The sequence below is a fragment of the Cervus canadensis genome, chromosome X (genome assembly GCF_019320065.1).
Source record: "Cervus canadensis isolate Bull #8, Minnesota chromosome X, ASM1932006v1, whole genome shotgun sequence".
Taxonomy (NCBI): domain Eukaryota; kingdom Metazoa; phylum Chordata; class Mammalia; order Artiodactyla; family Cervidae; genus Cervus; species Cervus canadensis.
In genome coordinates, this window is record NC_057419.1 from 17,093,319 (window position 1) to 17,118,273 (window position 24,955).

The 24,955-nt window shown below is 44.3% G+C and overlaps 1 protein-coding gene across 5 annotated transcripts in view; it reads right to left on the bottom strand.

Annotated features, from left to right (window-relative positions):
• GPM6B (glycoprotein M6B) overlaps positions 1 to 24,955 on the bottom strand; it is a 157,307-nt gene that overhangs the window by 14,054 nt on the left and 118,298 nt on the right. For 2 of the 5 annotated variants that reach the window (XM_043459239.1, XM_043459240.1), the window contains exon 2: positions 19,806 to 19,925. The exons of the other annotated variants lie outside the window; for them this stretch is intronic. In XM_043459239.1, coding sequence (XP_043315174.1) covers positions 19,806 to 19,925 — 120 coding nt within the window. The remainder of the gene's footprint in view (positions 1 to 19,805; positions 19,926 to 24,955) is intronic. 5 annotated transcript variants of the gene reach the window in all.

Below are 24,955 nucleotides of genomic sequence, written 5' to 3' on the forward strand. Positions count from 1 at the left end.
CATTCAGTCCTTTTTGAAGATCTAGGGGGTGATAAGCACTGTGGTTGGCGCTGGAAATACAAACATAAAATAAGATGTCTTCCTTCCTTGCCTTCAAGGAGATCAGTTAGATGAGTAACAATTTCTATGGCACACCGTGATGACTACCAAGACAGAGGCTGCTGGAGGACCAGTGGATGGTTGGGTGGAGGAGAAGGATACAGAAGGACAGGAGGAAATATAATTCAAATCGGAGAGGGATCCTGAAAGGCTTTCTACAGTAAAACCTAGGGTGCCAAATAACGTGAACAGCTGACATGGGGACACTGATACATAGTCTGATAAAATTTGAAGAAATCTGCATATTACTGTTGTACATTATCTAACTAAGCCTACATCCTTTCTCATCATCTGGGGTTAGGGTTAGGTGTTACAGTGCAGTACACTCACCCTTTAACAAGAGAACTCAACCTTCCAAATCCATGGTTGCAACTTCAAAACAGTCTTTCCTCCAAATGGGCTAGAGCTGTTTGCTTCTTTCAAAGGAAATGCCACAACTGTTCCGTGGCTCGAAAAAGACAAGGGGGGTCAGAAGGGTGATGCTCTTCAGTCCCCAATTCACCACTAGATCAAGGCTAACATTTTCCTCCAATTTGTCTCTCTCATGGACTCCACACATCCTCATGCTGTGGGTCTAGTTCTAGAACAGCAGGGGAAACCAGAGACTCAAGACTTTCGGGATCACTTCAATGAAGCATACTCACTCAGCAGAAGCCAATGCTCTTAGGGTTTTGGTGGGTTTTATTTACGAACATAGAACTCTGGCTCCTGTAGAAGTCTCCATATTGGTCAGGGTTGTTGCATGTGCACACCTAAAACTTTTACGAACCCTGCTGGCCACCAGGAGCCGAAGCCTGTGAAATACATCCTGGGGAAAAATTACAGGAAATAATAGAACTGGATACAGAGCTTATTCTAGCATGGTTGACCAATTACCCACAAGGCTAAAACTGCATTTCTGGTGGATATCCAACCAGCTGTGAATGGATTGCTCCCCACTGTACATTTTCTGTCAGTCTAGAAGCCATCTCTCCCTACACTGTGTAACATATCTTTGAACACTGAGTAATTTGGTCATATGCCACACACTTATCCCAGAGGAACCAAGAGTGCTGCAAAAAGCTGGCAAGAAAAAGCTAAATATGTTTCTAAAACATGATATCAATACTGTTAGTGTCCTCACATTAAGAGCATTTCTGACCTATGGGTACATGTGTGGCAGAGGTAGGGGGTGGAGGCCATGGTGATGCTGTGCGCTCAGATTGGTCTCACAGGAGTACACCGGCACAGCCCCATGGGGTCTTGGGCTTACTATAATGCTCCGCTACTGCCATCTTGACATTCTTACTACTTTCTGCACAAGGGTGTCTGAATTTTCAATTTTGCACTTGGCCTACAAATTATGGAGCCAGTCCTGGGTGTACTTATGTGAGAGGAGACAGTAGGGGTTCTTCCTACTTTATATGCCCACTGTGGCATGCTTTTATTTCAGTGTCAGATAGAAACACAGCCTTGAAAGGCAGACGTCACCTTGCCTACCTATCACGTTGTCCTGAGCACAGCAACCGTCTCATGAGGTCAAATGCCCGGCATGTGGGAGAATTACTGGCTTCCCCTTTGCTCTGAGAGGGAGTAGGAATCACCCACTGTACTAACCCCAACAGAGCCAACGCTCCAGGTTCTGCTAAACCAGGGATCTGCAAACTAGAGCCTGTGGTTTTGTCAATAAAGTTTTATTGGAACACAGCTTACACCCCTTCATTGACAAATCACTGGCGGCTATTTCTACTCTACCAAGGCAGAGCTGGGTAGCTGTGACAGAGAGTGTGTGGCTTACAAAGCCTGAAACAGTTACTTTTTCCAGGAAAAGTTTGCAGACCCTTATCTGGAGGCAGACAGGCAGACTGTGGTCTGAAGACCAGGAGCACCAGCATCACCTGTGAACACGGGAAAGATGCAGAGTCTCGGGTCCCACCCTGGAACAACTGCATCAGAAAATCAGTGGTGCGGTGGGGTAGCCTGGCATCTGGGCTTTCAGACAAGTCCCACAGAGGCTCAAATCTGAGAACCACAGTCCTAACGAATTGCGCCAGCTCTTCACGGTGGCAGCCTCACCAGCTTTCTTTTATTACCAGCCAAACTCCGTGATGATAAACACCAAACACCACGAAACGATTCCCAGCTTCTGGCCAAGCTGGAGTATCAGGGAGCTAGTTTATCCTCCGGCCTGAAACCACAACCAAACTGAACGAAACCTGTGCAACAATGGTCTTCAAGGTATTAGACAGCAGGCTGTGAAGGACCACCCCTGGCAAATGAGTCAATGATTAAGTTCTCAACAGAACCAAAGAATCCAGGTGAAACGCCCTGGGACATGTTTCAAAGACGCAGTTGGCATGGGGTCACCTGAAGGTGCAGCTCAGCTCTCACTGGAACAAGAGAAGCTCTTCCCCATAACCTTGCTGTTATCATCATCTCGGGTACTGGGGTTTCTTTAAGACCTGATTGAATGGAAGCTGTCAATTAGGCAGGGTGGTAACAGATATGGGTGAGGACAAGAGCACTGGGAGGGAGGGCACAGCTGTCCATTTATTCCATCTCATTCCATTAGCACATTCAATGCTCACCCAAGTGTCTCTGAGGTCTCACGTACTGGGCTGGACACTGGGGACTCGACAGCGAGCTAAGATAGGCGAGCTACATGCTAATGCAGTTTATAGCCCGGGGGAAAACAGACATTATCCAAATGGTGTGGGGCTCAGAAGTGCTAGGAAACAGCAGGGACTTACTCAGGCTTTTGGAGGGTGACCGGGGACAGCCTCCACAGCTTAGACATGAAGGGTGAGTTTGAGCTGAGGGATGGTTAGGAAGGGTGTTCCAGCAAACAGAAACTGCGTGAACAAAAGCCCTGGGGGGGAAAGGGCAAAGCGCTTTCCTGGGCATGGAAGATGATGCCAGAACAGAGAGAGTACGGGAGGAGGGTGGGGCAAGGAAGGCAGGAGGGGTCTAGGGGAGCCGGATGCACTGGAGGCTTTCCAGGCCACTCGAAGGGATCTGGACTTTAGCCTCAGAATCACATGACACCACCAAGCCTTTTTGACCCCGGGGAACAGACCGGGGCTTCGGAAGATTCCTCTGGCAGATGTGACAGAACAAAGCGGCCCTGGAGATGAATAGGAGCTCGCTGCAATGGTGCAGGCAAAAGCGGACAGGTGCTTGGACCAGGGCAAAGGCAGCAGAAGTGGAAGAAAGGGATGCGTCGGAGAGACGTTTGAGATGGCAAATGGGCACAACCTAATGTGAACTCAAAGGAGGGGTTGGGGATGGGTGCTGAGTACCAAGAGTGACTCCTCCATTTCTGCACATGGAACCCCATGGTGCTGTGCTGTTCCTTGAGCTGGGGTTGACTCAGGAGGGCTAGGCTTTGAGGACAAAGATGCCAAGTTTAACCCTCCTACACTGTTGGTGGGAAAGTAAATTAGTGCAGCCACTAGGGAGAACAGTGTGGTGGTTCCTCAAGAAACTAAACTGTATGATCCAGCAATCCCACTCCTGGACATATACCCAGACAAAATTCTAATCTAGAAAGATAACATGCTTCTCTATGTTCATAGCAGCACTGTTTACAATAGCCAAGACATGGAAACAACCTTAATCTCCATCGACAGAGGAACGGACAAAGAAAATATGGTACATGGATACAATGGAATACTACTCAGCCATGAAAAAGGATGAAATAATGCCATTTGAAGCAACATGAATGCAACTGGAACTTATCATACTAAGTGAAGTAAGTTTGAAAGAGAAAGACAAATACAATATTACTTATATGTGAACCTAAAATATGGCACAAAATGAGCCTGTCTATGAAACAGAAACAGACTCATGGACATAGAGGTCAGACTTGTGGTTGCCAAGGGGAAGAGGCGTCGGGGAGGGAAGGACTGGAAGTGAGAGACTAGCAGATGTAAACTAGTATGTATAGGATGGCTAAACAACACGGTTCTACTGTATAGCACAGGGAACTATATTCAATATCCTGTGATAAATCATAAAGAAAAAGAATCTTAAAAAAAAGAACGTCTATATGTATATAACTGAGTCAGATTTGTAGTTAAATGGGCACAGATTTTCCTGCATGAACTATGGAAATCCATGAGATATGGATTCACTTACATGACTATCCAATCTTCTTAATTATGTGTGCTTGCATGCTAAGTCGCTTCAGTCATTTCCGATTCTTTTGCAACCCCATGGACTGTAGCCCACCAGGCTCCTCTGTCCATGGGATTCTCCAGGCAAGAATACTGGAGTGGGTTGCTGTGCCCTCCTCCAGGGGATCTTCCCAACCCAGGGATCGAACCCGCATCTCTCATGTCTCCTGCATTAGCAGACAGGTTCTTTACCACTGCACCACCTGGGAAGTCCCTGTATTTCAATTAAAAAAATTGTTTTAAAAGATGTTGAGTTCAGTTTTAGACGTGCTGACTTTGAGGTGACCAGATTCCATCCGAAGGGAGATTCCAGAGGGTGATCAGACACGTGGGTCTGTAGCTCAGAAGAGCTGATGCTGGATGCTGTCAGCTTCTGGATCGCAGTGAAAACTTTCAGAGGTCAAGGAAAGACATGGGAGCGTTGAGCAGTTCCAAGTGCTTTAGACCCTTTCTTTTGCCAGGCATTGTCCTCGGACAAGCAGCAAGAGCTTCAGCAGGGAGCTTGGGGGAAATGCAGTCTCAGGCCCCACCCCAGACCAGTCGAGTTGGTGGAATCTGCATGAGAACAAGCCCCCAGGAGTGCATGTGGAAGTCTGAGAAGCCCACTGCCAGTCACCAGTCCAATCTGCCCAGCCCCAGGTGCGGAGCCCCGAGTCCCTGTGAAGTGCCCGCTTTTGTGTGCAGCCGTGTTTGGTGTTTTTTCCAAAGAGGAGGCCTGCTGGGCTTGGCCCTAACTCCAGTCACTTGCAAATCAAATGGCAAGTTCCAGGGGCCACAACGAAGAAAAACACAGTGTTCCAAGCTGTTCAGCCGCCTTGAAAAGAGTGCCACTAGAGTGTTTCTTCTGAGCCAAGCAAGCACTGTTAAGCTCAGATTTTTCACAACAAAGATGCTTTAGTGTCATACCACTGACAGGGTCTGAGAACACAGACCTATCCCCCCACCTCCCCCGTTCAGACAAAGGACCTGGGCTTTGGGCTGTCCCCAGCAGGAGAAGTCGCAGGCCAGGCTGATTTTTTTTTTTTTTTTTAAAGAGGGAGTTGGTGCCGAGTATCAGCAGAGCGCCATGCCATGCAAAGTGGATGCCAGCTAAGCAAGAGCAATGCTTTTCTTGGATATTCCCATAAATCCACATGCTGAGTTTTCCCAAGCTTCAAACCAGCAATGACAACGCTGGTGAACATGAACCAGAAAAGGGTAAAGAAAGCATTTTTTTTGATGACTGTGAACAACTCGTGGAAAAAACAAATCACTGCTAGGCTTTCTAGCGCATTTTACTAGTAATTCTCAGTGCCTCTCACCCGCCCCCCTGAACCTCCATTAGGTCAGTCAGGTCTTCAGCCTTCATTTAGCCAGTCTCTGCAGCTAAGGAGAATTTTCGGTTTTGATTTGCACAAAAACTCCAGTGTGCGTTAGTCTAAGATGGCTTAAATATAAACCGCACAGTAGGGAGAAAAAAAACAGGCCTCAATGCCTCTCCCTCTCAATGGCCATTTTGTCTCTGGCATCTCTAGAACCTTTTGTGCAGAACAACAGAAGAAAACTGGCTTTGTCCTCGGGCTTGCGGATGCCCGTTGCCATGGCTGGGAGCTCACAACGGCCCAGTCATTTGCCCCAAGTTGTCTGTGATCCTGGCTGCAGCTCTCATGCTGGCTCCCAGGAGGGCCGGCAGCAACAAGGGCTCAGATTCTTCCCCAGGGAATGAATGTCATACACACACCCTCAACTCACGACCCTTCTTGCCACTTTACTAACTCCTAATAATCCATCAAATTAAAAAGAAAAGAAGTCACCAAGGTTTGCAACTTTCAAACAACCAGCAGGAAAATGGAAGCAGAGAGAATCCTTAGTTAAGAGACATAAGATCGGACGGCAGGGCACCAAGGTTTCCCTGACTTAGTTCTCCACATGGAGTGAGTGTGCCCACGTCGGGGACATGGGGTGACATCCGAAGATACCTGGGGTTGTCAGGACTGGTGGAGGGGATACTCCTGGCTTTAGTAGGTGGAAGCCAGGGATGTTGCTCAATATCTTACAGGGCACAGGAGAGCCCCCCCAACAATTACACAACCCTAATGTCTGCAGCACCAAGGGGGAAGAGTCCTGAGAGTGCGTGCACACACGTGCTCCACAATGTTCACATCCCTGGTTTTCACCCGGGGACGATTCTGCCCCCAGGGGAGGTGTGGAGACACTGCGTCATCACAGCTGGGCAGGCGCTACTGGCAGGTAGCCGGCAGAAGTCAGCGATGCTGCTCACCACTCCACAGTGTATAGGACGGTCCCCATCCGAAACACAACAAAGAATGAGGCGACACCAAGGGTCAAGGACGAGAAACCCCGCTCTCAGGCTACCATATACCATCCTGGTCTGAGACACCAGCATGACCGCCAAATTCTACAATTAAAAAGGAGCAAAAGAGCTGAAAATAACCTTACTTTGTTTAAAAAATATTACAGAAAAGAAGTTCACAAATTTTGCCGCCCAAGAGAATTACCTGGAGCACATGGGAAAGCCCTGATGTCCAGACTTTACCCCAGACCAAATTAAATCGCAATTTTTGCAGGTGGGATTCAGGAATTAGAGGTTTTGCTTTTTTTTTCCCCCCAGGTGACCTTAAGTTGGAGAACATGTGTTCTAGAACAGACATCAGCCAACTGTGGCCTATGGGCTCAACTGGGCTCTCCACAGGGCCTGCGAACTCAGCATGCTTTTTTACATTTCGAAATGATTGTGAAAAAAACCCAAACTCAAAGAATAATCCTGCTTCGTGACACAAGTATATAAAATTCAAAGTTCTGTGTCCAGAAATAAAGTTTGACTGGAACACGGCCGAGCTCAATCCTTTCTGTACTGTATGTGGGTATTTTCAAGCTGCAAAGGCAGAGCTGAGTAGTTGCCAGATATTTACCATCTGGCCTTTTACAGGAAAAGTTTGCAGCTTGCCCTTCAAGAGCACTGGTTCTCCACCTTTCATGTACACATCAATTTCCGGGGAAACTCCTTACAATGCAGGGTCTCTTTAGGCAACTCTGGGCCATCGCTCCTCACTGAACCTCCTCACTGAACCACAAGGGCAGAAAAGAGGGGCTCTCCAAGGGGGTGGGTGCAGCCTTGAGAGACCCTAAGACTCCGGAGGTGCAGGAGGCCCAAACTGTCTTCATGATAGCACTAGACAGTACCGACTTTTCCCCACTGTGTTGACATTTCCACAGGAAACTGCCGATGGCTATAGCACAAATCAGGCAGTGGCACCAAAGTGAAGGAATCAGCAGTTCATTCCTCACCACCACACACTCACAGGGAAAAAACAAGAGAGTTTCACTTTGATGTGGTTAAAAAAATTTATCAACTGCAATAAATCTACACACCCTTTTGAAGATTCTGTATAATGAAATGAGGACACATCCAGGACTTCTGTAGCATGCCAGAGCACGATGCCAAGTTCAAGTGCAACTGAGTTTCAAGCTGAACTAGCATCTTGTTTTCTGGCGGACAGCTGTTTTTTTCTTTAAAGAATGACTAACACACTACAGTTATTAAGACTTGGGAAGAAGACAGATGGCCAACAGGCATATGAAACAATGCTCAACATCACTCACTAAACATCAGGGAAATGCAAATTAAGACCACAATGAGAGATCACCTCATACCTGTCAGAATACTATCCAAAAGACAACAAATAACAAGTATTGGCAAAGGTGTGGAGGAAAGGGAACCCCTGTGGGCCGTTGTTCTCCATAGTGGCTGCACCAATTTACATTCCCACCAACAGTGTTTTCATGTTCTCTGGATAAATACCCCAAAAGTAAAACAGCTTTGGTTATATTGGTAATTCTATTCTTAATTTCTGAGTAATCTCCACACTAATTTGAAAAGATATATGCACCTCTGTTCACTGCAACATTATTTATAATAGCCAAGACATGGAAACAACCTATGCCCACTGATGGATAAATGGACAAAGATGATATAAAAACTACCATGCATGCGTGCATGCTAAGTTACATCAGTTGTGTCCGACTCTTTGTGACCCTATGGACTGTAGCTCACCAGGCTCCTCTGTCCATGGGATTCTCCAGGCACGGATACTGGAGTGGGTTTCCATTTCCCCTGGTTCGATCCTGAACCCACATCTCTTATGTCTCCTGCCTTGGCAGGCAGGATTTTTACTACCAGCACCACCTGGGAAGCTCAAGAACTACCATATGATCCAGCAATCCCACGCCTGAGCATATATCCTGAGAAAACTGTAATTTGAAAAGACACATGCAACCCAATGTTCACTGCAGCACTATTTACAATAACCAAGGAAGGGAAGCAACTTCAATGTCCGTCAGCAGACGAATGGGTAAAGAAGATGTCATCATTCAGTTGCTAAGTCATGTCTGACTGTTTGCAACCCCACAGACTGCAGTACACCAGGCTTCCCTGTCCTGCACTATCTTGCAGAGTTTGCACAAATTCATGTCCACTTAGTGGTACATATATACAATGGAATACTACTCAGCCATTAGAAAGAATGAAAGAATGCCATCTGTAGCAACATGGATGGACCTAGACATTATCATACTGAGTTAAGTCAGACAGAGGAGGACAAACATTGTTTATCACTTATAAGCAGAACCTAATTTTAAAAAATGATACAAATGAACTTATTTACAATATAGAAACAGACTCACAGATTTCAAAAACAAACTTATGATTACCAAAGGGGAAATACGTGGGGGAGGGATAAAATAGGAGCTTGGGGTTAACATATACACACTACTATATATAAAATGGAAAACTAATAATGACCTACTGCACAGCATAGGGAACTGTACTCAATATTCTGTAATAACCTATATGGGAAAAAAATGTGAAAAAGAATGAGTATATGTATAACTGAATCACTCTGCTGTACACCAGAAACTAACACATTATAAACCAACTATACTTCAATAATTTTTAAAAAGATGATATGATATATATCTTATGTGTATGTCTCATTAATACTACTCAGCTATAAAAAAGAACAAATTCTTGCCATTTGCAACAACATGGATGGACCTTGAGGGCATTACGCTATATAGGTTAAGTCAGGTGGAGAAAGACAAATAGCATATAATTTCACTCATATGTATAATTTTAAAAAAAAACAAAAACAAAAAACAATTCACAGATACAGAGAACAGATTAGTAGTTACCAGAGAGGAAGGGGGTCGGGAGTTGGGTGAAATGGGTGAAGCGGGGGTCAACTGTTAGTCTGGTGATGGATGGTAACTAGATTTTGTGGTGGTGATCACTCTGCAGTGTACACAGATGTTGTATACAGATGCTGAATTACAATACTATACCTGAAACATGATACACACAGACATACAGACTTGGTTATCTGGCACAAATTTTCTTTAAAATGATGTAAATGACCTTGTCAACTTCAAAGAAAATAAGCGACAGTATCTGTTGCCAATCAATTTTGGAAAACTTGCACCTGTGAAAGGCCCAGCTTCCCAGTACTTAGAAGACTTCTTAATGAAATCAGTGGTGATGTTAATGAAATGTGACTTTTGGGATATGATATAATAAAATGTGTCAATACTTGGAAGATTTGTACCAGCCAGAGAACTGGTATTTTCCAAGTGACCAATGAAGGATGTTACAAAATCATTCTCTAATACACACCAATCAGACTGCAAGGGAGAGCAATAGATTTTAATGAAATGGAGTAGAAAAAGTTCACTAATACAGTTTCAGATTCCACATTATCAATAATCTTTAAGAAATCACCACTTGCTGGATTTTGGTGTATTATCAAGGAAGAGTTCCACAAATACATGAAAAGGCCATTAAAATATTCCTCCCTTCTCCAACCACCTATCTGTGACAGACTGAGTTTTCTTCATACACTTCAGCAGAAACTAGATGCTCTAAGATGCCTGTGAGTGAATGCAGAGGCAGATGTAAAGGTAATAGCTGTTGAATATTAAGCCAGATATTACAGAGATTTGAGAAAATGTAAAACAGTGCTACTCTTCTCACTCAAGCTTTGCCTTGTTTGGGAAGAGTTATCTTTCTCAAACATTATTTTTGTTACCAGGTAATGGGTTTATTAGTAATATTTTAAATAAATAAGTTCATTATTTTTTAAAGGGTAAAATATAATCTATTTCTGAGGTCAAATACTAATAAAGAACCTATAAAAATAAATTATATAACTTTTAACTTCTATGATGAAAATATTACTTAAGTAATATCTTAGTTATAATTTCTAATACAAAAATACCTAGAGATATAACCCACATAAGCAAAAGCTTTCAGGGAGGGTCTTCAATTATTTTTAAGAGAGTAAAGGGACTTAGCAGCCCAAAGTCTGTAAACCCCAAATGGTAAACTGGTATATACTATTAAGAAGGTATCATGAAAAAAAAAAAAAAGTAGGTATCATGAAGTCAGTGGACATGGGAGCTTCCTGTTAAAGACCTAAGTAAGAAAACACCCACAAAGATAGGTTGCTTCCCAGTTCTCTTATGACCTTCTTAGAGTCATTGACATACAAGTCCAACTGTATAATGCCAAGAAAACTGAAACTATTTTTAATGATATAAAGAGAATTGTTTTTTGGGATATCCTTCTAAAACCTGGTCCTAAAGTCTGTGAAATCAAAAATTTTCATTTTTGTGGCATGTTGTGAAACATCTCAAAATTGATGAGCCTCTCACATTTGCAATATGGCTTGGGCAGTAGAAGATAAGCAATCATAGAAAAGGAAAGCTATGTTCATACAGTGAGAGTAAATAAAGTTAAGACACAGATGCTTGTTGGTCCCGTCCTTCACCTTCTGTGGGGACTGGCTTTGGTTTTCCTAAAGACCATGTGTGTGCTCTTAGCCTAGTTAAGTGGGGAGCAAAGAACCAGGGAAATCTAGGCAAGCTGGGGATGCGTGTGTGCTTGCTCAGTTGTGTCAGATTCTTTGGAAAGCTAGCTCTAAATCTAAATGACAGAGGTTTTAAAAGCACGGAGATATGTAGGGTGTTCAGGAAATTTGAGGCACCCCTGCAATACTAAGCTTTAGCAACACTCAACCTCCTCGACCATCTAGGTTACAGTGTCTATGTGTTGTTGGATTGCACTGAGTTCAGTGAGTGTCTATTGAATTGCTGCTATGTGCAAGGCACCGTGCTGGGAGCTGCAGGGGTTTGGTTTGCTTTGGAGTGGGGTGAGGGACACGAACACAGCAGAAATATTCAAGTAGAATGAAGAGCGAAGTGACTCAGGGACATGGGGAGGGAGGTAGAGACATCTCCTTGGCTTAGTGTGGGGAGCTTAGGAAGGGGCGTGTGGGTGGCAGTGGTGTAGACAGGCCTTTAAGAACAGAAGGATCCTGTGGTTAGGACAGATTGACAAGCATGAGTGAAGAAGAACAGGACTGATGTGGTTAGGCGCCAGTAGGGAAACTTGAGGGCGTGTGGTGGAGTTTGTCAAGGGCATTGGGACATTGTCAGGAGACAAGCTAGAGAGGCAGGCAGGGCCCTCCTGCGGGGAGGCCTCTGAGCCAGCCTGCAGCCCTGGGTGCTTCATTTTGCAGGCTGTAAAGAGAGAGGGAAGGTTTGTGAACAGGCGAGTGACATGATCCGGGGTGTGCTTTTAAGAGACTAATCTGGTGCTAGCGTGTAGGCTGAATTGCAGTGGGTGCAAACTAAACTCTTCCACTGTGGGTGGTAGCAGAATGAGTCTTTTTGAGTTTTATTCAAAGGGTGCAGGGTGTATTCAATGAAGGCAGAAAGGGTAAAAATCAGACAAAGCTTGGAGCTGTGAAGCAGTCAAAGTCACACAGCATTTTACAGGCATGGCTCTGTGAGAAAACACGAGAGAATATATGTGAACAAATTTTTTTAGGGGCCATTCCAGAAAATATCAACTCACCCAGAGACAGAGGACGAGTTAGTGGTTGTGTGGGAAGAAAGGGCTTACAAAGGGACCCGGGGGATTGGCAGACATGTCACCATCTTGTTTGTGATGCTCATTTCATGGGCACATATGTATGTCAGAGCTGATCCAACAGGTCACTTTACATGTATGCAGGTTGTGCATATCGACTGTAACTCAAAAAGTTTTTAAAAATTACCTTCTTTTTCTTTTCCTTTTCAAGATATGCTTCTTAAGTTCAATTTTTACAAAAGATGCTAGTAATGGTAAAAGGTTACAAGTCCCTTTTGGAAACTAAGGATTGGCAGCAAAAGTCAGGAGCCTTAGCAACTATATCAACCTGGGTGGTATGGGCTGGAGGGGGCGGGGAAGATATCCTACAGCTACAGAACCTATGGGCTAGTTGGTGACAGGAAAGTGTAGGGGCTACTGTCATTAAGGAAAGAAGCCAGTGCTTTAAGGAGACACATGATGCATTTCCATTTTGAAACGTTTATACAGCTTGCAACAGGTAGCCTTCTAAGACACCCCCGATGGTCCTCACCTCCTGATATTCATACGCTCCCCCAGAGTGTGGGCTAAACCTAATGACTAGCTTCCCTGTTAGGTTTCAGAAAACTGACTTCCATCTTCCTAGCACTCTCTATCTTGCTGGCACACTCTATCACCCACTCTGTCTGATGAAGTCAGCTGCCATGTCATAAGGGACATATGGGAAAGCCTACATGGCAAAGAATCAAGGGAGGTCTCGGGCCAAGAGCTAGTGAGTAGCTGAGGCCCTCAGTTCCATAGCCTTTGAGGAACTGAATCCTGACAACAACCACAAAAAATGATCTGGGAAGTGGATTCTTCCATGGTTGAGCCTTCAGATAAGACTGCAGCCCTGGCCAATGCTTTCAGTCACAGCCTTGTTAGAGACTCAGAGACAGCTAAGCAGAGTCCAGATTCCTGACCTACAGAAATTGAGATGATATACATTGTTGTTCCTGACTATTGAGTGTAAGATTAATCTGTCATACAACAATAGATAACTAATACACAGCTTCAGCTCTGGTATATGCCTGCAGCTCTACAACAGAATCTTTAAAGCATTTTTTAAAAAATGCAATGACACAAAGATGCAATGACAATCTTAAAACATCAAGAGAAGTTTGCTTCAAATTCACTGTCTGCTAGGGATGAGGTGATTTGGCTTTGGGCATCTTGATAGAAAAATGTATATAAGTTGCCTTTCGATTTCAAGCTTATGCTGCCCTTCAGAAAGGTATTTTGACCTGAAACAATACTTTACCAAAGATGTTATCATGAGGAACTATTTTCTCCATTAAGATTTTGATCCTCCACATATACAGTAGTGGTGGTCAGACTTCAGTGTGGCTCTGAATTGCCTGGGGAGCTTATCAAAACATATCAAATTCCTGGGACCCACCCCAAAGGGGGAATCTGGGAATCTGAATGTTTAACCAGCATCCTTGGTGATTCTTTTACCTAACACAGAAAATAAAACTCGCTAAAGTATAACAAATGGAGTAATAGATGAAAACAGCCCATAGTATCTATTTAACAGGACTTGGGTTTATTGTGGGAACACTCAGAAAAGGGCTTGTAAGAGGCCAAAGGGGCTGAGCTTCCAGAAAGAGCCAAGGGACCCTCTGAAGAAGGACTGAGCTTTAGTCTAAAGCTTGTGAACAACCGGTACCCCAGGGAACAAGGATTCTGGAGCCTGGAGAGAAGAAGGTGAGGGGTCTTGGATGGAGATTTTAGGAAACTGAGTGACTAGCAAAATGTGTAGGTCTTGCCTACCATAAGTGACTGGATTTATAACGAGTGCTAAGAATACAATTACTCTAAGTCAGGGGTTGGCTTTTTTTTTTTATGGAAAGGGCCAGATAGTAACTCTTTTTGGCTTTGCAGAGCATATGGCTAAAACCACTCAATTTTGCTGTTTTTGCAGGAAAGCAGCCACAGACAATCTGTAAATGAATGGCCATAGCTGGTGCTAATAAAACTTCATTCACCAAAACACAGTTGCGATTTTTACGTGGTGAAACACAGTTGTGATCATCAGCCTGGTCTAAGCCAAGTCCTCACAGTTGTCTTAAGACCACAGAAAAGACCTGTTTTGCTCCTACTGGCCTGACATTTCACCACTAGTTACTCCTTGGGGTGAAAGCACTGACTCTGGAAGTTACTAGATAAAACACAAGCTGCTCTCCAAAGTCTCATCCAACCTAGATGACTCAGACTTCCAGAGCTTTCTGCTTCCCAGTGCACAAGCCATTTTACAAAAGCTTTTGATAGATCTAGAAACACATGGGTATGGGTATATGTGTGACCTATTTGTGAGTGAACAGGACCCCCAAAAGAACACAGCTTGGGGAGGTAGGAAGACTAACCTCTAAAAGCAGACTTGAGCTGCTTCCCAATGTCTCCAGTTAGCTCTCTGTGGGGCAGGCAAAAGAGTTCAAGACAAAATTAATGTTAATTAACTCAAACTGAAAACATACAACACAGGGGGGTATTATAAAGGTAACGAAGATCAGATGTCACTGTTTCTAAGAGACTATAAATTGCTGCTTTGAATAATCCAAGTCAGTTTCTCTAAAACCAGATGCTTTACCTAACCGAAAGGCCCAGATAGACACTTGGTTCTGGCTGATCTGCCTTTCATCTCTGCTTTCTTTGTCTGCTGAGCTGAGGAATAGACACAAGACCAAAAAGCAAAGGGAGTTCTGTATGTCACAGACACAGTGGCAGCCACCACTACATAATTGAGTGCTAAGTATATATCAACAGTATAGCCGATAAAAAGTTGAACATTTGTAAATGAAAAACTCTATATATATGACTGACATAATAGCCTTTGGTAAATAAGTTATAAAATAGTTACCTGCCCTCTACTGGCACATTTTTGGGTGAAAACTGCAGTTAATTTGAAAATGGAATAAATAATCCACAGCAGAAAACAAAACGCAGAGAACTCTTTAAAAACTCAGAAGTATTATGGCATGAACCTGGGCTAGAACATGCTTGTACTGTGTCCATTGTTCACCTGCATTTAACCTGAAACAACTTCAATCATAGGCAGCCGTCAGACATACACACTGGGGGCTTCCCCTGGCCACAGCATTACTAAACTGAGAATGCTTCTCCAGCCAGACTCCAGGGAACAGTTGCCCTGCCCAACAACCCATACAACACCATCAGACCCCGGGCTATAGTCCACAGACGACCAGCGACAGAGACCAAAGATGCACACAGAGAGATTATGGGTTCCCCACCTTGAAATACAGTTCAAGTGTTTTCAGAAAAGGCCTTACAACTACAGGTTAGGACAGTGTGACAAGACAGTCTAACACCAAATCCAATAGCATTTCCCAGGACTCTCATATCCCAAGTGTCACTCTATAGAGTGGATCCACGACAGAGAAGTCCCAGACTAAGGGGCCAGAGGGAGAAAGGCTGGGGATATCAAGGGGCCTGCCTTCTCAGGTCACACCTGGGCAGATAGGAGGAGCCCAGCAGTGTGACCTGATGCACAGTACTGAGCAAGCAGGACTGTTGGTATTTAGCGAAGTGTTGAGCAGGAAGTCCCCGTGTTGGGATTTCCATGGCTGCTCAGGAATCTTGGCCATGGAAATCCCAAAACGGGGGCTTCCTGCTCAAAACTCGGCCAAATACCAACATTCCTCATGCTCTCCCCACACCTTTGGTTCTAGTCCATATGTGAGAGGGTGATCTCTTTGGACTTCTGGAATTATCTACAGCCATCTGAGTCCAAGCGTCAGGGCCATTAGGATTTGTGAGCTGGCCAGAAGGGGCTTCCCTGCTGGCTCATTGGTAAAGAACCAGCCTGCCAATGCAGGAGACGTGGGTTCAATCCCTGGGTCGGGAAGATCCCCTGAAGGAAGGCATGGCAACCCACTCCAGTATTCTTGCCTGGGAAATCCCATGGACAGAGGAGCCTGGAGGGCTATAGTTCATAGGGTTGCAAAAGACTTGGACATGACTTAGTGACTCATCAATGACAACAACAGGAGGGGAACTGGAGACTGCTGAAGGGAGTGGCTTTTGTACCCCTTACCTGGTAGACTGAATGCAGAACTACACAGATTTACCAGTGTCTGAATAGTCATTCTTGGTCTTTTAGCTTACAGCTGTATTAGGTGACAGCACCTTACATGTCACTGGATTATATTCAAGAAGATGACGAGGGGCATTTGAGAACTTCTCCCAACTCCTATTAACTGCTTTCTCCTCGCTTTCTCCAGAAGGAGACAAGCCGGTCCCATTTTCACTGCCCCATCCTCCACTCTCATTCACCACGATTTTAAACAAGGAAATAAGAGGAGGCACATTTTCAGATAAGTAGCTAAGAGAATCCAAGGTCACCAGCCTTTCAAACTCACCAGGACTCAGTGCATTAGCGACTGGCAATTCTTACACCTACCTCCCCATAAAGAGAGACAGAAAGGAGAATGGACACTTGAAGCAATTCTCTTCCATCTTTTTGAAACACAGTGATTTCTCAAACGTTTGAGGGTAAATCCACGTCTTCAATTCCTTCCTCTGTCTTCTCCATTCTTGCTTTTGGACCTTGCTCTCAATTAGTGCTTCTCGAACTGCATTATGCCCAGGAAACATCTGGAAAGTTCTGAAAATGCAGACTCAGATTCAGCAGGCCTCAGGTTGGACCTGAGACTGCATTTGTAACAAGCTTCCAGGGCATGCTGACCCTGGTGGCCCATGGACTGCACATGGAAGAGAGGATCTGAATTCTCTCTGATGACACTGACTGAAGCCCTTGTGACAACCTGCAGTCGCCTGAACCATGCCCTACACGCTAAGCACAATATTCCATCGAACACAACTGAAGCCCAAAGGGCTCCTCATTTCCCAAGTGCCACTGCCTCAGGCCTAGGTCCCCAAGGCAGTGTCACCTGAGGTGGCCCTTGTGGCCACCCACCCTTTGATTTCCTGGAGGCCCAAAGAAGATGTGGATGCCACCTGGTCAAAGAAGTTAAACAATTTAAAAAGAAGAAAGAAGTACAGATGGTGAAGGATTCACTAGCCAAGTGCTAAAAATATAACTCCACAGAGAAGTTTCACCCAAAAAGGAAGATGGGAAATGACTGAGGCAAAGGAAACTGGAAGCACCTTGACGTCCCTCATGGGGAGTAAGCAGTTCAGGGAGAGGAGGTCTCTGCCACAGTGCCTGCATTTTCCTTTGGCAAAGATCTACCCGTTGGCGTGGACCAAAACCTCTTCCCACTGTCTGTCCCCCACTGGAAAGAAACTGAGAATTCTGCAAAGGGGGGAAATAAAAGACACAAGAGCCATATGGAATCGTCTATTTTTTCCCTCACACCATCTGGTTTGGGATCTAAGCACAGAATGGCAACTGTGCTGACTGAGGAGACAGCAAAATCTCTGGGCCACTGGGAAGGCGACACCATGGCTAGGTTCAGTCCCTCCCTCTGGAGATTTTCTTTCTCCCCCTCCGACAAGAACTTGCTTGATCCTGGAATTCTCACCTGAAACACCACCAGCAATGTGATTAACTATTAGCATTCTACAGTTTCTCATCATACCACTCCAGAATTCCCAAACCTCTGAAAACTAAGGTTGGTTTCTTTTGGGGGATGGGGTGGGGGTGGAGTTCATCTGGCAGCCAAACTCGTTCTGCTCTGAATTCCCTTGATATCCAAAACTGACCTTGAATGGCCCAGAGGCTGTTTGCAGATGTCATTGACCTGAGTCCAGCACTCCAGAAAGATCCATGTGTTGCACTTGAGGGGCGCACCTGGATCTTGCTGGGGACATGGCAAGTGCACACGGTATGTGTGCCACATCACTTTTCAAAAGCCCCAACTCTTCTGAATTCTTAACTAAATTAAGAATTTAGCCCCAACCGTTACAGACAATGTGGAGAGCTTCTTGTCATGTTAACAAGTACTGCCCGTTCTCTTTCCCTCCCTGCCATTCAATTGTACATATTTTCCTTTTCAGAGCAGGGAGCAGGGGAGGCTTTTGAGCTAAGTTTACATAGAAAATTCACCTTTTAAAGTGTACGATCCAGTCTGGTTTTGAGTCAATTTACAGCGTGGTGTAACCATCACCACAATCGAATTTGAAAACAGCTCCATCACTCCATAAAGGATCCTTGTACCCTCAGCAGTCACTCCCCAATGGTGCCTCCCCCAGTCTCCAGCAAGCACTCAGCTATTTTCTGTCTCTCTGGATTTGCCATTTCTGGACATTTCATGTCAGTGGAACCCTGCAGTATTTGCTCTCATGTGTCATCTTTGACTCAGCATCCTGTTTCTGAGACCCATCTGTGCCAGTGTGTAGTATGCACCCTTCATTCCCTCTCATCGCCACACAGTATTCCACTGTATGGATATATCATGCCTAATGGCAATTTTTAAAAATCAAGCTTCTAGAACCTTCCATCCTTCAAAGGCTCCAAGAGAACAAATGTCTGGTTGCATTTCTTGCTCATCTCTTCAAGCCGGCACTACACAGGCACACAGAGCTGGTGCCTAGCGGCCAGAGATGGAGTGAAGGAATTTGTCACTCAAGGCAGAGAACTAAATCCAAAGACAGATTTTGTGTTAATTAACATGAAGTCACAATTCAGGTTTTAAGGAAAAAAAGTTTTAATTATTAAGTGAATGACGGGTGCTATGACTTTGTAACTCAGTGTAGGTCTTACATTGTACCTCCAGATTGCTCTTTCTAGACTTTTCGATTCTATGCTGTCATTTCTGATTTATTCTTGCAGAAGTTAAGACATTTTGGATGAACGACGCTATGGGTTCACACAGAATTCCAGCAATAACTTGAAGCCTGGTGTGTTTCTCTGACCCACCACCATCCCTTTCTATTCCCATTTTAAGTAACGTAAAACCACTGAGTCTTAGCTCTGTGTGGACTTCAGGGATGTGGAGGGTGGGTGTGCATATCGCTCAGGTTTCTCCCCTTCCAGGTCCCCAGAAGGGCTGATGCACAGTTCACTCCGACTCAGCACTTAGATGTTTTGAGAGGCCAGTGTTCCTCTGAACAAGGAGGCTAGAGATTGGACCCCATGGACCTACCCGAAGGGGTCAAGTACCCAAGTATATGATCCTCATTTCATGGGCTCTGAATTTTCCTTCTCAAAGGTAACAGACTGATGTTAATAAATCAGAGGGCTGAAGAGCCATGTGGCCAGAGAGATGTTTGGGGCCACTGACAGCACTCTCAGAGCCCAGGCTCCTCAAATGTCCCAGCTCAGTTCTTGGACCCCTGATAGGCACGCGTGACTGCCCCACCCCATTGGTGGTTCAAATATTAGACATTTCATGCTTAACCCCAAGGCACATCTCATTGTACCTTGCTCCCTTTGAGAAGAAGAGATGAGGAGGAAAAGAAAACAGGGAGGAGGGAGAATAAAGAGGGGAAAGATGGGGTGGAATGGAGAGGAAGAGAGAAAAAGATGATGAAAACAATTTTAAAGGGCCACTTCCACCCCAGCCCCTGTGAACAAATGAATGCATTAAGCAAAACAGAAAACAGCACCAAACCAAAAGAGCTATCACAAATCATATTAAAGATAACAGTTGAGTTGCTATGCGAATGCACCCCGAGGCTGTATTTACCTGGACTGCTCAAGGGGTTAGCCCTGTCCCCCAGGGTTGGCACGGGACGGTACTGGTGGTTCTTTGAGCCTGGGTACATCCAGTGGTACCTGCCAATTTCCATTTCAGCTCTGCTGTTCACTGCCAATTTCAGGTGGCAAAGAGTCAGTGTCTCTATCTCCAGCAAAGATTCTACATCAGCATTTTAATGTATTCTTTTACCATATAATTACAGGAAACGACGAATACACAAAATACGCTATTGAACTGCAACCTTTCAGTACCATCTTATCAACTCGGCATGATACGCTGAGAACATTAGCGTCTCCTCCTCCATTTTTGAATTTAAGTTGACAAAAAAAAAATCACCAATATTTTCTTTCTCTATTTTCTCCATCTCCTCCCAATCCTCCTAACCCCTTCGAATGCTCATGTTGGGCAGACACTGTTGATAAGGAAAAGCTGGCTTCTCACCATTGTATTTTTTTTCTTTCTGTTCAGTTCACTTTCAGACCCACAGAGCACAATCATTATTGTAGCTACATAAGTGAATGTGAATCCAGGCTTCCTCTAATGGTAGCTAGTTCCAGCCAATAACCCCATGGTCTGCTGAATCTTAGGTGACACTCCTGTCCTCCCAATGACATCGGCAGTATTCTCTGTCATCTCATCTAAGCTCAGGACTTCAGAGTCTAGAATGTTCCACATTAAATCTTGTTCCGGTGATCTCCCAGTGTCTTGACAGAGAAAGGGCTGTGGGCATTGGGCTTGAAGCACTGCTTCCTCACACACAAGGTGACAAGCGGCCTCCTGGGGACTCAAGTAGGTCCCAACTGGTAATCTGACTATATCTCATACTTCTTAGGGAAGTGGACAGAAAACTATCTACCAACTTGCCTGACACAGAGTCAGATGCTGGTAACTGTTAGCTGAATTACAACCTTGAAATCTCAAGAGACCATAAGGTCACTATGGCCAGTTTCTAGCTGAGAATCCTATCAAACCTAATGATGGGTTACGGCTTCCAGGGTGCCACAAATATTTAAGGATTAAACAAATGGTGCTGACATTGATGTGGGGGAATTATTCCATCAGAAGAGCACATTATAATGCCCCATCGGGCATCTTAGACCACTGAGGATAAGGACTAAGTAAACCATCACATGGTAAGGCAAAAGAACGAATGCCCTGAGCAGATCCACTGAACACCTCCCCAGCCATTATGAAACCCAACTCTGCTCTCCACAGTCTCTGAAAACTCTCGTGGTATTTCCACTTGGGAAGTGGAGACCTATGTTTCTAGGTGGTGTTTTACGGCAAATTTCCTTGGTTCTGTGATAAAGTAATGTTTTTTAGAGACATTTAAGGAGAGTTAAAGGCTTTTAAAGACATTTGAGAGGGGAAAAAGGATGTGAGGACAAGATCAGAACCACATAATGGAAGTATTTTTACTGCTGCTGACTCTGTTGTTAAATGGAGATATGTGCTATAGTGTGCTGGGTACCACACAAAGCATGTTACACCTGTTCCCTCAGGAATTTTTTTAATGCAAAGTGTTAAAGTTTTTGTTTTTTTTTAAACTATGTGTAACACAGGCAAAACTACTTAAGTCAATATGTTTATAAGGAATGTCACATGCTCTGATTCTGCCAATCACTTTAGTCCTTCCAAGGTTTGAGTCATAAGTTTCAAGACAGTCCTTTCAAAAAGAATTTCTGCTCAGTCCATGATTGTTATTCCAGTCAGTCCACAATTTCTTTAGTTGGGTGTCTTTGATCTCCAATAGAATATTGGACACACTTCAAAGTTTCCCACCTGGAATCATGGGGATCTGATTTCCTCAAGCAATTTATTTTAGGACCTTGTTTAGGGTCAGAGGAGATGGATCTGCCTTGGCTGTGAAATTTAGGTGGCCTCTACACATGCATTAGGTTTAAATCAGATACCTTCCTAAGTGATCACAGCTTAGAACATTTGGGATATGCCAATACATAAGATAAAAACAGTCTGACTGTTACCATTACCTCAATCATTTAAGATCAAGGTATTTGTCACAACCATCCTATGAAGGAGGTACTATTATTCCTCTAGCTTTACAAATGAAGAAGCTAGGGGCAACTGAGAGTTAAGTTATTTGCCCACGATCACACAGCTGGAGGGGAGGAGCCTGTGCGTAAATGTGGGTGATGTGACTCCAGAGGGTAGGTTATCCAACTGTGGCCTGTGCTGTCACTGTTTCTACTCTTTTACTGAGGTCTGTCTGGAGGTAAGCTGTGCTTCTGTGCATCAAGATGTATTTCAGATCCCAAGCTCCTGATGCTATTTCAGGGTTCTTAAAAGTTCTGAACTCTCAGCCTTTCCTGCATTTAGAGTTTTGGTTTACTCTTCAGGGGAGTTTCTCTCACACCATGGGTTGTGCTATATTCTCCAAAAGCAGGGACCGGTGGAAAGAACTAGGAGATCAAGTCATACTCCTGGTTAAAGTGGCTATAAGCCCTCTATGTCACCCTCAAGCATGAGGATTCCCAGTAGCTCGATCACTTCTATCTGAAAAGTTTTCATCCTCCTTTCAAAAAATTTCTCTCTCCAAGTCCAACACACAGCAGGTGCCCAATCCATGTCTGCCAGATAAATAGTTGGCTGAATGCAAGAGAATATCCTGGGACCCTGTGGCTCAAGCAATGGGTCTCTAGGTCCCCAACCCCACCCCCAACCACACTGACCTCACCCAAGGCAGGGTAGGCAATTCAGGAAATGTCTGTCCAGAACTCATCCCTTCTCTGCCCACATCTCCTCATGTGGGCAGTCAGGCACAGGCTGCTTGGCAATGACAATGAAAAACCATGCACTGCCCAACACTAATGTGTTTTCTGAGTAAAGCGGCCATGCCCAAGACACTCAGTTCAGCATTCTTCCTCTTCCTGTAGGTGTGGAGATGGGGTCAGTTAAGTGGGTGACAAGGCCTCTGGACAACAATTCATCTTTCCACACGAAGGGAAAGAAAACCCTCTATTTTGTATCTCTGAGCCAAACTTAAAGACAGTAAGTATCAAATTATAAAATTTCAAAGAACATAGGATATGTTTTGTTTAAAAGAACAGGGGCCCAAAACCTAAAAGGGAGTCACGTGATCATGAGGGGAAGCCTCAGCTTGAGGAGTGTTTTAAAATGGCGTCCTTTCTGGACTGCCAGTTGTCAAGAAGTGGGGAAAACGTACAGATACAGGAAGATTTTGGCTTCTGCTCCTCAGTGGGAAGACTGCAAATGCTCCCCGTAGAGAGTAGAAGGGAGACACGGGCAGGAGACTGGATATTCTCGAGAAATCACAGAATACTATGACATCTCAGAAATGGTCTTGGTCAAGAAGTTTGATTGTGTTTTCCCATAAGAGCGAACTGAAAAATCCCAATGAACTTCTTGGCCAACTGCATGCTATTTATGGTTGAGGCTGAGGTGAGACATAGAACTGAATGGTCATCACCAAAGATGGGCATGACACAAATGATAGGGGGGTTGACGAAAGGAAATAAAAATAATGCTGTGGACACTTTCTCCCCATTGACTCAGATGCTGTGATTTAGGGATGAGACTGAATAACTAAGCTGCAGGCTGGTGTGCTTTCTGCCATCTAGGAAATTATCACTGGAAGCAACTAAATAACAAAGATTGAGCTTCCTAAAAAAAATAAAGAAATAAACCATACTCACTGGGCCAGGTCTCTGGAAGCTATGTCTGTCATCCTCTATACTCAAGTAGGATTTAAAATATTAAAGGATGCTATAACAACACTATAGGATATAGTAGGGGTCAGCCAGTGATGGCCACCTGGTTTTGCAAATGAAGTTTTACTGCAACACAGCCACACCTATGCACTTATCCACTCTCTATGGCTGTTTCACGCTACCTGGAAGCGCTGAGGAGTTACAACCCTGTGTGGCCCACTGGGCCTAAATATTTACTCTCAGACCCATTACAGATCAAGTGCACTGATCCCTGATCTCAAAGATAGTCAGTAAGGAGTGAACAGACAAAAAAAATTAATGCAATTCATCAAATGAGTCTACAAATTAGGAAAATATTTTATTTTCTCTATTATTCTTTCTCTGGGCTGGCCAAGGATCAAAATTCTCCTCTTGGGCATCATCATCTGAGATTTAATCTGCCACCAGTCAGCAAGAGTATTGTTAAAAGCAAGATTATACTCTATAGAATAGTTCCCACGATGAGTTGGCACCTTCTGCTCCTATGACATGAGTTGACAGGGCAGAAGAAGGGTGATGCTTCAAAGTGGAACATTATTAAATGAATAAAGAAACGAACCACAGAATGCACAACCAGGTACATTTGTGAAGGTGGGAGCATAGCCTCCCTCTCTTAAAAGCCACCTTCTTCCTCCGCCCCACAGCCATCCTCATTCCTGGCCAACCATCTCACATGGATGAACACTGGGTCTCAAGGAGAAACAAGCAAGGGAGTATCTCAGAACAGGCCAATTTATCACCAGTCCCAGTGAGGGGAAACTTACGATATGGGGCCACTGGTTACGACATGTGTTCTCAGATACAGCAAAGCTAATAAGTCACGTTATGAAGACTGTTCACATTGGCATGTACTCCCAAATAACAGAGAGAGATGATGTTTTTTAACATTACAATCGGAATTCAAGATTTCCGCTCACTTCCAAGGAAGGTAAATCTCCATCTCCAGAAATGAGTTCGAATTCTTTGTCTAATGAATGAGCAAGGCCAAATCTTTAAAAGGAAATGATCGTATCAAAGGAAGAGAGGTACCAACTGGCTTGTCTAGATCTCCTCCACATTTAAATTTTCTAAAAAAAAATAAATAAAAGCAAGCTGTATCATACCTACCACATATGGCCAGCACCATCTGGCCAGCCCTGCTTTTCTCTACAGTCTCATCCCCAGATACCCTCTCTTCAAATGTCCTCCTTGGCAGATCGTTATAGGAAGAAAACTGCACCTACAACTTTCTCCGCACCAGATGTACATAATCAAGTCAGAAAACGTTAATAAAAATCTCAACACCAAATAATTCCCAGATCACCAGGGTGAGTGTAACATGTTAAATGTGTCCCTCTGGGTTTTTGGCCTATGGGTCAGATATTCTAGAGGAGTGTTTTCCTTCCCAAACAAAAACAATACAAATAAAAT